General features: G+C 40.6%; 1 protein-coding gene across 2 annotated transcripts in view; it reads left to right on the top strand.

The window, feature by feature from the left end:
* Positions 1-13,262, top strand: part of PDE8A (phosphodiesterase 8A) — a 171,513-nt gene that overhangs the window by 86,383 nt on the left and 71,868 nt on the right. The window contains exons 2-3 of one of the 2 annotated variants that reach the window (XM_058294733.2): positions 7,348-7,404; positions 8,868-9,058. In XM_058294733.2, the coding sequence (XP_058150716.1) occupies positions 7,348-7,404; positions 8,868-9,058 (248 nt within the window). Of the gene's footprint in view, positions 1-7,344; positions 7,405-8,867; positions 9,059-13,262 lie in introns of both variants that reach the window. The other variant, XM_058294732.2, reaches the window with a different exon arrangement.

A 13,262-nucleotide genomic window follows, 5' to 3' on the forward strand; every position in this document is an offset into this window, starting at 1 on the left:
GTTACAGTTTCATAGCAAACCTTGGAAAGTCTTTACTGTAGAGACTTAGAATTTATTAGGCACTTAGTGTCAGGCACTTTGCTGAGCACTTTAAACAGCTCATTTAATCCAGACACTTTTTTTTTTGCCCTACACTATCAGTTTAGATATAAAAACAAAAAAACCCACAAAAGCTGAAATGATTTTACCCTAGCATGCCACTCCACTTGGGCACTGTTGGGGGAACCCATAAAATGCTCTCAATAAATATTTGCTGTATAAATTTACTGAAGAGAAAATTAGCAATGGGTGGACTAAGCCAGTGGGGAAGTATGTATTTTGCCTCCTAGTAGGTCTTGGTGCCCCCTTGTGGGTAGATCTGAAAAGGCCCAAGCAGACCCACCCAGTTTTTATTAGGATGCTTCACAGACCTGAATTTCCACTCAGCCCTGATATAAAACTGCAAAACAGATAACAAGGAATCAGTGGATTTGATTATTTCCTACCAGCAATTCCCGATGACTCTGCCTTCACAACATTGTCACAATCCATCTACTCATCTCCATTGCAGCTGCTAGGCCAAGCCACCATCGCCTCTTGCCTGGTCTATGATAGTTTCCTAACTGGTCCCCTGGCCTCTAATCTCACCCTTCCACAGTCTGTTCTCCACAAGACACCAGAAGGATCTTTTAAAAATGTAAAACTCAGATCATATCACTGCTATAAAACTCTCCAGTAGTTTTTCATAAAATTTAGAATAAAAACATAAAATCTAAGCTCTTTTTCCTGGCTTAGAAAGTGCTACACCATACAGCCCCTGCCTTTTTTTTTTTTCTAAGTAGGCACCAGAGATTGAATCCAGAACCTTGTACATGGGAAGCAGGCGCTCAACCACTGAGTTATACCCACTCCCTAAGTCCCTGCTTAACTATGATCTCATCTTCTGCCCCTCTTTGTCTTGATTTCCTTGAATGCCCCACCTTGTTCCCCCTGTAGCTCCTGTGCACCAGCTCTTCTCTCTGCCTGGCTATTCCTTACTCCACTGCTCGCATGGCTTGGCTTCTTGTCATTCAGACCTCACCTTTCATTTTGATTCTTCACAGAGGCTTTCCTTGGCTGTCTGATCCAAAATAGCAACCCATATCTCTCCCTATTGTTAAACGGAGACACACTCTGTCTGGTTCTTTGTTGAATTCTTGGTGCCTAGGAAACCATTTGATACAAAGCGGGTATTCAGTAAAGATTTGTTGAATTAATGAATGCTCTTTTGCAGTGTTCTTGTCCTTAGTTTAGCTAGATACAGATTAGAGTCAGTTGATTTACACCTTTCCCAGTGGAGTCGGAAAGGGTCACAGGAATTAAGTTCGGACAGACCTGGGTCTCTTTCCCACCCTTGCTGCTTCCTGGCTGTTTAACCGGAACTGCTCTGAATTTCAGTTGCTTTACCAAAAAAATGGAGTTAATGCGTACCTCATAGGTAAGGAGTAGCTCCGAATTAAATATGATTGGAAGTGAAGTACTTAGCACCTTCTTTAATAAGCACCTCTTTTCTAGAATAAGCGCCTTCTTTCTCTGTTAAAACAGACTGCGACATGTTACTTACGTTTTCCCGTCCTGCTACTCAAGGACAGAGTTGTCCTTTGCACTCCTGGTACCTATCATAGTGCTTGGCATATGGCATGGTAGTAGGTGGTAGTAGGTGGGCCACTACTGGATTAATTCAGACTCTTCCCATAGTCGCTGATGTTTCTTCTTGTCCAGGCCATGCCCCTCTCTCTAATCACGATCCGCCCAGAGGGAGACACACAAGACTCCCGCTGTCCAGGGGAGGCCTGGAGGGACAGGATGGCTCAGGCCAGAATCTGAGTTATGTCTTTACTACAGATACTGGATCCATGTGTAGTTAATGTAAATCGATCCCAGCATAAATTTCTGTTTCTAACAAGGGGATGTAGGGAAACAAGATGGGGCACATGATTCTTTTGTGGTTCCTAGTGCTTTGGCTTTTCATAAGATTCCTTCTTTTTTTTCTATTTCTGTAAAGTTTATATGAAAATACTCTGACAACTAGAAAGCATTATATTACATCCATGCATATATTTAATAAGCTGTCACAAGTGTGGTTTTTAGATAAATGATTGATTCAAAAGCTGTTAAATAATCATCATTCAAAAACTTTTTTTTAGTGCCTCCATTATGTCCGGGGGACTGTTTTGTGTATTAGGAATATAGCAATGAATAAAACAGACAAAATCTCACTCTTTGTAGACTTATCTTCTAGTGGGAGAGCCAGACAATAAAGAAGATAAACAATAAAATATGTAGATGTCAAGTAGTGTTAAAGAGCTTAGAAACAAAGCCGGGCAAGGTATAGAAAGGGTCAGGGGAAGTAGAAAATTTAAATAGGTTGGAATTATATATATATCTACCCCCCCCCTCAAGATTAGTAACAGTATCTTTGCTTTTTAGTGTCAACATCTTAGGTCAGTTAAGGAAACAAAAGAAATCATGGTTGTGCTTTATCCAAATCATTTGGATGAATTTATTTCATGTTTCTGTAGGTCATATTTATCCCCAAAATTCCTTTAAAATATTAAAATGCAAATTAATATCCTAATTTTCTAATCTCCTTTGTCAACAATAAATCATAATAAATACACAAATATTTACAAATCCAGATTATACTAAACAACAACTTTCATAACTACCGATATCAGCACTTGAACATACCTTTGTTTCTTTATTACCTAAAATTATCAGTTGCTTTTGAAGATGAAAGATTAAATCAAAGCTATGTTATTTAAATTGATTTGAAAATGACTATTCCCTTTTATTTTTTTTTTTTTTTTTTAAAGATTTATTTATTTATTTAATTCCCCCCCCCCCCCCCCCCCCCCCCCCCGGTTGTCTGTTCTTGGTGTCTATTTGCTGCGTTTTGTTTCTTTGTCCGCTTCTGTTGTCGTCAGCGGCACGGGAAGTGTGGGCGGCGTCATTCCTGGGCAGGCTGCTCTTTCTTTTCACGCTGGGCGGCTTTCCTCATGGGCGCACTCCTTGCGCGTGGGGCTCCCCCACGCGGGGGACACCCTTGCGTGGCACGGCACTCCTTGCGCGCATCAGCACTGCGCATGGGCCAGCTCCACACGGGTCAAGAAGGTCCGGGGTTTGAACCGCGGACCTCCCATATGGTAGACGGACGCCCTAACCACTGGGCCAAAGTCCGTTTTCCCCCCTTTTAAATATAAATGTGAAAAATAAACTCATTAAGAGGGCTGTGACCTGAAGTTATTAGGTCAGTTTCATTATGATTTTTGTAACAAAGAAAAGCTAACTACAGGAATTGCAGGAGTTCTCATATCCGTATCCAGAGCAGTTGGGAAGTTGTTTACTCTTTGAGGGGCCGCTGCTGACGTCTGCTTACTGAGTAATGTCATCAGATTTCCTGATGGTGGTTATTTTGGGGTGATAGTGGTAAGTAGTTGTCCGGCTTTGGTGGGACTTCTCTGGGCAGAGGTCCTGAGAGCCGGATATACCCCGTAGACAGGATATAAAGTTCAGTGCAATCTAGTTAAGTAAATAAAGTTAAGCATTCAATTGTAAAAATAGAGCTGCTGAAACAATATTTTAAAACTATACTGAGGATCTTAAATCTTTTAAAAAATGAATCTATAGTATCTTTCATTGCTTAAAATAAATCCAATGGTAAGTTATTTTTGTAAGTTGAGATCATAAACTTACTTTGCCCTTTGTAAAAATAAAGCTATTTCATCAGTTTTTAATGTAAACCGTGTACTTAGAATTTTTCTCCTATGCTTGATGACGATTTTGTCCTGAGCCCTCTCTACTTTTATCCCGTCCCTCACCTTGTGGCCAGTGACTCATTAACATTTTTATATTTTCATTAAGATCATTTTTAACTTTATTTTCCTCCTCCTGGTTTCCTTAAGTTTGTACTGCTGATTGTCTCAAAATTATTCGAAAATTTAGTATATTTAATTTAAGACTGACTTTTGCTTCTGAGTAAGTTTTGTTATGTGATATTGTACTATTTTCTAAGTAATCTATAGGTGTGGTTTACTTTTCCCTCTTTGATCTAGCAATTGTAAGTGATAATATTTTTAAGTTTCTGAGGAGGGTTGTTTAAACTTATGTTTTTAATTTCTGGTTGGATTGTGTTGTGGTTGAAGAATTAAAATCTGTACAATTTTTACTTTTGGGAATTTGTTTTAAGGTTTTCTTCATGACCTATTCTATCACATATTTTTACAATATTCATAAATATTTTCTTTTTCTATTTAGACTTGTTTTTTTAATCTACTTCATCCTTCATAGCAAGTTCCTTTAGTTTCAGAGGCTGAAGATTCCAACTCATGTAAAAGGCCCAAGTTCTCTATTACCACTGCTTTATCTTAGGCTGTAGCAGCTCTCTCCTGTCGGTGGTCTTTCGGCTTGCTCCTAAGAAACTGTCCCCAAACAGGGAAATCGTGCAAAATGATTATCATTTTCTTTCTTCTTCCTAAGCAGTTCCACTGAATTCTCCAAGCAGCAGGCCAGTCTCATTCCTTGTTCTTTCATTCATCGTCACTTTCAACATTGTTCATAAAAAGCAACAAACAAAAAAACCATTGTTTAAAAAACCCATCACTCATCGTTCTCAGTGCCTCCTGCTTTCTTTCTCACATGAGAAAATGAGTATATATTCCAGATCTCTATTTTTAAGACCATCCCAGTCCTCTTGGGCCATCTTCTCTTTAAGAAATTCTGATGCTGGCGTCCAGCTGTGCCTTTCAGCATGAGACCATCCCATAGTCCCTAGCTCAGGAAGATAGGTGGTAGGTACCATGGGCTCTCTGGTTTCTCACCCTTACAAAGAGGTTCTCCTCCTCAGTCTTTAATCTAGAATAGCAGTGACCTTCATTACTTCTGCATCATGAGAGATGAAATTATTATGAAGCAAATCAGAAACCAAGCCAGTGACCCACATTAGCACCAGCTTTTATCAGTTAAAACTATACGTGAATTTCCTCCATCACTGAACACTTTTTTTTTTTAACATATTATTTACAATAGGTTAGATTGCTGCTTGTGAGGAGAGATTGGAGGTGGGCAGCCAGTTAGGGAGCTTCTTATAGAAAGTCTTATGGATCTAGTTCTTCTGTTGCCATGTTCTCGGTATGGAATCCTACTTTCACCCAGAGGCTCAGAGTAAGGTAGGGCTCCTGCCAACACATACAGTATCTCTAAGCAAATTGCAGAAAAGTGTCTTTTCCTCCAGGCAGCAGCTCAGTGCCAGGGTTTGTCAGCTGGGGCTAGATTTCAGCCCCACATTCTCCCTCCCTCAGACTCCTTTGTGTAATACCCAGACTATCTAAACCTACCAGTCACCCTAGGGTTTGCAGCACAGTTGATGGAGCTAAACAGACCTGGGCTGCAATCCCAGCGCTGCCACTTCCTGGTTCTGTGGAGTACCTGGAACCTGAAGTACGAGGTAAATAAGGTCCTTGGACCCTCACATTCCCAACTGTAAAAGGAGGGTACTCGCACAGCGCTGCCGAGAGAACTCAGTGCTGGCACACGCTCGGCCCTCCGTGGGTGCTCTGATTGTTCTTACTCATTGGAGTTTGGTTATGACATTGTGTTTTTGTCCTTGTGTATTTAAGTGCTAAGTTCTCAAATGAATAAGTAGTTATTGATAAGAACAGCGCGAGGTAATGGGGGTATAAAGGCAAATAGAATCTTGTTTCTGGCCTTGAGAAGGTCATGATTTGGAGGGGAAGACAGACAAGTACACATGGTAGACTGGTTTAAGTGCCAGGGGGAACTGGTAATGGGTCAAATTCACGTGGACTGCTGCGTTAGTGTTCTCTCAGGCAGTGGTTCCAGCCAGTCTCAGCTTGGTAAAAAAAATTGGACCTAGAGATCTTACTGACAGTTTAAGATGCTTATGAAAGCTTTTTTTTTTTTTAGTATTAAAAGTTAGTCTCAATGAAATAGATTGTTACGGAAAATAGATTAAAAATGAGGAAAAACTTACACAGACCATTATCACGGAAGGAGTAGAAAAATGCAATGCCTTTGGTATCCTGATTTAGAAAAACTGGAGCAAATTAGGGTTCTCAGTATGAGAATATGAAACATAAAAGATATTAAACATACAGGAGAGGGAAATGGATGTGACTCAACCAATTGGGTTCCCGTCTACTGTATAGAAGGTCCAGGATTCGATGCCCAGGGCCTCCTGGTGAGGGCAAGCTGGCCCACATGGGAATGCTGCCCCGTGCGGGAGTGCCAGCCAACACAGAGAGCTGGCGCAGCAAGATGGAGCAACAAAAGACGCAGAGGAGAGAAAATAAGAAGATGTAGCAGAACAAGGAGCTGAGATGGCGCAAGAGAGTAATTGCCTTTCTCCCACCCCGTAAGGTCCTAGGATTGGTTCCCGGAGCTGCCTAATGAGAATACAAGCAGACACAGAAGAACACAGCGAATGGACACAGAGCAGACAATGGGGGGAATGAGGGTGGGGGTGGGGAATAAATAAAATAAATCTTTTTTTAAAAAAGGGAGAGATTTGGGCTTGGCTTCAAAGGTAAAGGAAGCAGTACAGACAAAGGCACAGTGCTAGGAAGAGCATAGCATATGCAGGGAGCCTTCAGCCCGTGGCCGTTGCAACAGCACAAAGAGGGTGGGGACAGGAAGGAGGCTTTGAAGTGGGAAGAGAAGCTCTGTCCAGAGAGTTGGGAATCAGTCCTAGTTCTGCCATTCATTAGCTGTGACTTCCTGGGTTAGTCACTTCCTGTCCCCAGGCCTCAGTCCTCTCCTCTGTAAAATGAAGAGCATCGACGGTTTCTCAATAAAGCTGCTTTGGTTCTGACATCCCGTGGTTATGACTGCTTGGGTTTCATTATTTGTGTGCCATTGTAGATGTACGATTTCATCAGTCATCAAGGGAAAGATTGAAATAGGAATGACAGGAAACAGTATTTATCCAGTATCTATTGGAGGTTCCTTATATTGTAGTCTCATATGATCTTTATAACAAAAATAATATTATTATTTCCATTTTACAAATGAGAAAATTGAGGCTCAGGGAGGTTAGGTAATTTACTTAAAATTACACACAGCTGGTAAAAGGCAAAGCCAGGATCAGACTTATTTCATTTCTCCCTCCCTGTTTCCTTCCTCCCCTGGGGTTTATAAGGAGCTTCTTGGAATTCCTCATAATTGTTTCTCTGTCTAGTACCTATTCACTTTATATGATTTTCTTTTCTAGACTAGAAGTTTCACTTTCATCTGTGGCACTGATTAGAGAGAGGAAATTTTAAGCAGGCACCTCTTTTTCTTAATTTCTAAGCAGGTTTCTTTCTTTAGCAGGTATCAGTAGCTGATGTGCAATTTGGCCCCATGAGATTTCATCAAGATCAACTTCAGGTAATAGTTATATTAATGAACCATGCCGTAAGTTTTACATGTTGATTTTTTTTTTAAGTGGGGAAAGAAGAGGATTCTAAAAAGGTACACACGAAAAAATGCTGCCCTAGATAATAGTATTGCGTCAATGTTAAATTCGCTGAACTTGATAAAAGCACCAAGGTTATATAAGAGAATGTCCTTTTCTTTGGAATACACATTGAGACATTTAGAGATGAAAAGATGCCTGTAACCTACTTTAAAATGGTTCAGCAGAGAATAAAATCTGTACAGTTAGGTGCACACAGTTGTGTGTAAGTGTGTGTGAGAGAGATAATAAAGCAAAGGTGGCAAAATGCTTGAAATTATCCAATATGACAAGTAAAAACAAATAGTCCCCGTCTTTTATGTTGCTGAATCAGCTCTGTCTGTTGCAAAGAAAATATCTATAATTTATCTCATCTAAAATAATAGAAAAATATCCAATTGAAAATTTATTCCCAAAGTTATTTGGTGCTTCCTGCACACAAGTGCATTTTCACTGTTACATGAAAAAATATGGAGAGGGCTAGCAGAAATGTACACTCTTAGTTCGTTGCATTTATGTTATTTGTGCTGTTGGGTAAACTTAGGGAAACTGAGCCTTGGGGGACTAGGTTCCTGTCAGCTTTGTAGCCTGGGTCTCACAAGCTCCCCTACGTCCACCTTCCCACTGCAATGCAGCCCATCAGCCATCCTGGTTCTGCAGGGCTGGAGCAGTGGTGCTCCTAAACCAGATTTGGCCAAGGATGCTTGGCCTGATAGGGTAGAGGCTGTCCCCCAGCCAGCAGATCCAGGCCTCACTTCATCCAAGCTAGCACAGTCCACCTTTGTCCTGAGTCAGAGCCACAGGTGCTGCTTCTTACTCTCAGTGCTTTTCCTGTCATCTACCTGTTAGGCTTTGAAGTGTAACATTTTGGTCCACTTTAAATCTCCCCTCTTAAAACCAAAGTTTTTTTTTTTTTTAACTTGGAAAAATTACATAAAACTTGGAGTTAAAACATTAAATACATTATTTAAAATAATTATATATTCTAGCAGTACTGAAATATTAGTGTTTGCCATCTGAAGACTTACTTGCTGTTACCTACAATAAGTATTTGTGCATTTAGTTTGAGTTCATTTCAAGATAAAATGCTTAAGGAATGGATTACCTTATAATATATTAACCAAGTTCTGTCAGGTGCCTTATTAACAAAAGATGTAAGTATATGATCCATGCACTTGAACTTCCAAACTAAGAGCAGATGGAAAATAGCATTAATTTGGGTGAGGTGAGTGATAATATCCCTGAGTTATGTATAGGAGAATTTATAGTAACAGCTTTTATGTTTATATCTATGTAGTTGTGTTGAAAACATTTGGAAATTTTCTGTGGCTTGTTAAGAAATGCCAATTCTAACGACATCCTTTATCTAAAATATGTTCATACTCTTTTGATTCAGGTACTTTTAGTGTTTACCAAAGAAGATAGCCAGTGTAGTGGATTCTGTAGGGCCTGTGAGAAAGCAGGTTTTAAGTATACAGTCACCAAGGAGGCTCAAACTGTCCTTGCCTGTTTCCTGGACACACATCATGACATCATTATCATAGATCACAGAAATCCCCGGCAGCTGGACGGAGAGGCACTCTGCAGGTAAGCCTGAGACTTGGGCCTAGATAGCACCTTTGACATTTATGGCAATAAGTACAGCCTGGAAATACTTTCAGTTCAGTCTCTCTTTTAAGTTGCCTTTCATGCATGTAAAATAATCGAGACATTAGAACATCATTATTTCTATAACTGATCTTTATCTTTTTTTTGTTTTGCTTTGCTTAAAACAGTAAGAAGATATGAATGAGAACCATTAAGGGTTCAGATGAAACCCAATCTGTAAATAACCACAACTGTTACCTGCATATCACTAAAACAAGAATTTTTATAATTTCTAGGTGTTTTTAAAGTTATACAACTTTTGAAAATGGTCTGCTAATGTTAGGTAAATTTGTTTTTTTGTTTTTTTTTTTAACTTATTGTCTTTTTTAAAAAAAGATAAATAGATCACACAAAATGTTTTGTTTCTAATACTTGTATGATATCCAGTATTCTGAAAGAATTTTGAGTAGCAGATAGAAATCTAAGAAGGTGTTTTTAAAAGAAAGTTATTTGTTGCTGATAGAAGCAAGGCAAAGTAAAATACCCATTTTTATTTAATAGAAAACTTTGTTTTGGGGGGGTAAATTGTAATTATTAATGTAATATAAAATCTCATTACACATTAATTTTAAGGATATTTAAAATCTTTTGAAAAACTGAAAAAGATGATATAACAAGGGTTAAAAATTGAGGTGTTAAGAAAGTGGCATCATATCAAAAAGATCATTTGCAAGGTCTGTGATGATTTCAACACACATTTTTCATTGCTGGTGAGTACCCACATTTCAGGTAGTAGACCAGATAGCTTTCATCCCAGTGTCACTTGCTGCCAGTAGAGCGTCCCCTCTGGCCTTGATCTAGTGCCTGAAATGCTGCTTATGTTCATCTCCTGTTTTAATCTGATTGAGTCCACGGTAAGCCATAATGACTGTAGCCCAGATTTGTTTGATGTTATCTGGCCATTCACCTAGCACATCCACAAGGGATGGCAGCCCAAGAGAAATGGAGAGAGCTCTGGCCAGGGTGGAGGGTCCTAGGCTTGGCTCTTCTCCTGACTAGCAGCTTGACTTGAGGTACCTTCCTCTTACATCTCTGGTATGTGTCTTCTTCCTATGAATTTTAAACACTTGGTTTCCAAGATCCCTTCTATCCCTAATACTCAACGGATATCACTTAGAGGAAGGGGAAGCATATCTAAAGTACGTGGTGCTGTGTACAATTGATGGCATGCAGCAAGGCAGGAGGAGTATCTAAAGAGGGCCAGAGGGCTGCCAAAATAGAACAGCTGAGGAGGGGATGAGGTACTAAGGAAAACTTCACCTTTTCCCAGTCTTGTCTAAAATCCACACCTAACCGTGGATATGTGCTGAACTTTGAAAATTCGTATTCATGAAGATGACTGTGCTAGATCCTGTATTATCACAGAAAGGTTAAGTTGTGTTCCATTACAGTCAACTTTTAAAGGGAGGAAAATGTACTATTACACATTTTAGAAATATTTTAAACAAAAAGGGTTAACTCATTCAGTAATTATTGTAGTCCTCTACAAGAGAATTTTCTGGACCAAAAATAAGTAAAATAAAAAGGTTTTGTCTGTAGACTAATGGAGTTAAAATACTTAAATGAAAAAATTACTGGTACATAACACTCCGTCAAAAAACTCACACAAATACCAAGTTCCATGCACATTATAGTTAATCAGAGTTCTCTTGTCATGTAAATAAAAAATCTTACATCACTTTAAAAATAAAGAATGTGAACTGGCTTGTTTAGTAAGTGGTTTTAGAGGCGGGTAGAATGTCACGTGTGCATCTCCTCTACAAAGTCTCCACCACTCTCCATCCAGCTTCTTCTAGGAAGTTACAGCCTCCCAGAGGAAAGACCTGAGTTTTAGAAGTTCTTCTTCATGTAAAGCCCAGCTTTACCTGGATTTGGCCCACAGGGTCACTAGAGCAGGTCTAATCTTCCCAGAAGTAATGTCCGACATAGGAAAACAGGGATTGTGTACCTTTGAGATGTCTTCTCTTTTCTGGTTTAAGCACATCCTTGCTGTGGTCATTGGGTCCTCACAGAGCCTGCTTTCAGATCCCAGCCCCATCAGGGATGCTGCCTCTGAATATCCTCTTCCACTTGGTATCTCCTGTAAGCATGGCTTCCAGAATAGAAAAGCTTATCCTAGGTTAGGATGAACCAGTGAAAGTGAGCAGAATTGTCACCTCCCCCATGCTAGCCAGAGAGCAGGCCTTCACAAATGCAACTTTCCTGATGGCAATGTCTTGGCCTCACCAAGAATCTCAGGTCTTCCTCACTAGCTGCTGTTCTACTCTTATCATTCCATTCTTTTGGGGTGGGGAAGGGTCCTTGTGCCATTTGTGGTGAGTCTTGCCTTCATTTATTCTAAGTTGGTTTCATCTGAATTCTGGCGCTTATTTGGTTTATCTTCTTTAAGATCATTCCCTTTAAGGGTATCTGCCCACTATGGACTGTTCTTTCCAGGCTCCCCCACCTGAATCTGCTTACCTTCTCTCTCAGCAGACTTACCCAGTTTATAAGACCTTAGCCCTGGCTGAGTTCTTTTCTTCCTTCATGCTCCCTTTTGGAATACCTGATCAACACCCCCTGTGAAGGGTTACTGACGTGTCCATATAGCATTCATCTGCATCTTTCTACAGGAAGCGTCTGCAACTCTTTATATTTCTTATCAAATACCTGGCTAAGACCAGATATTTAGTGTGTGCTGTATTTCCCAAATCTACCAGTTTAGGAACCCTACTCTGCAGTTCTCTCAATTCTGGATGCTGTGTTTGTATGTATGATACATAGATGAGTAAGGTGTGGAGCTAAAGCTCTAGTTGGCAAGACAGTTGGGTAATTTCAGTGCAGGCCAGTAAGTGCTCACAGAGGAGGTGTAAAAGTTCTGTGGGGGCTTGTGTCAGGGAGGGCTGCACAGAGGACATTTAGATTGAGTCTTGAAGGATGAGCAAGAATTTTGAAAGAAAGAAAGGCAGAGAAAACCTTCTAAATAGAGGGAGCAGCATGTGTAGGAACAGGCATTGGCCAGCTCAGGGTACCTTGGAATCCTCTGCTGGGTGTTACATGGCACTGGGTCAGGCAGGTATGGAACGCAGCTTAAGGCAAGGCTGTGCCAAAGGTTTTGGACATGACTTTGTGGGCAGCTGAGACACCAACATATTCTATGCAGGGAAGTGTTACAAGCGCATTGAAAGATCACTCTGGCTGCTGAGTGGAGAATGGAGTAGAAGACAGAAGAGTTGAGGCATGTCAAGGAGTTATGAAACTGTTACAGACTATTCTGTGCAGTGCCTGATATCAGTGCCTCCTCCCAACTTCATGTGATAAAACCCATGATGATAGTAAAAGAGACAAAAATTGGCCAAAGCCATTTAAAAAAGATAAGATGATATGTCAGAAACTGAAAGAACAGAAAAGAATGGGGATTCCCACTATCTGATATACTGTGGGGACTAATTAAGAAGCCTATTCCTGGACTGTCCCCCATATACTTTAGTTTCTAAAGCTGAAATACCAATGGCCCTAAACGAAGGAGGTGGGAAAAGGCTTTATCTCACTCTCACTGTGTCCTGCTACACCTGGGATACTGGAGCTGTACTGACTGGAGGAGCAGATGGCTAGGCCCCAGCTGAGCACTGATATTTTTGTAAGCTGGCGAGAGGTCTGCCCTGTAGCCCCCAGCTGTACCTGCTGCACCTTTATTCTTTACTTTCTACATCCATTCAGAAGCCCAGGACAGAGAGTAGAGGAACTTTGATAGAAACATGTTGTTTCCTACCATGTTAGAAGGGACAAGAGGCATGAAGAGCCTGGGAACAGTCCTTCATATACTGCAGATTCAAAACAGCAAACTGCACTAATTCATAGGTTTAGTTAGTGCAAGACAGGGGCCCACTCTGTGCAGAAGACCCATGCTATTAGGATGCCAGCTGGCAGCACTCTCAGAGCCCGAACTTGTGCTTGTTGACCTGATCTACAGGCCTAGATCTAAGAAGAGCACAGCTGCTAACACCAAAGGGTACAGTGAAAGGGGTGCTAGGGAATCTTCTGACCCTCTCTGGTAATCTCTTGGCATAGACAGATACGCTCCCATTCTATGGTGAGTAAACATGACAAAGAATGGGACCTGTAAAAAGCTGCCACACATAACAGTGGGAAGGGATAGCCCTAA

Source organism: Dasypus novemcinctus, chromosome 3 (genome assembly GCF_030445035.2).
Source record: "Dasypus novemcinctus isolate mDasNov1 chromosome 3, mDasNov1.1.hap2, whole genome shotgun sequence".
NCBI lineage: Eukaryota > Metazoa > Chordata > Mammalia > Cingulata > Dasypodidae > Dasypus > Dasypus novemcinctus.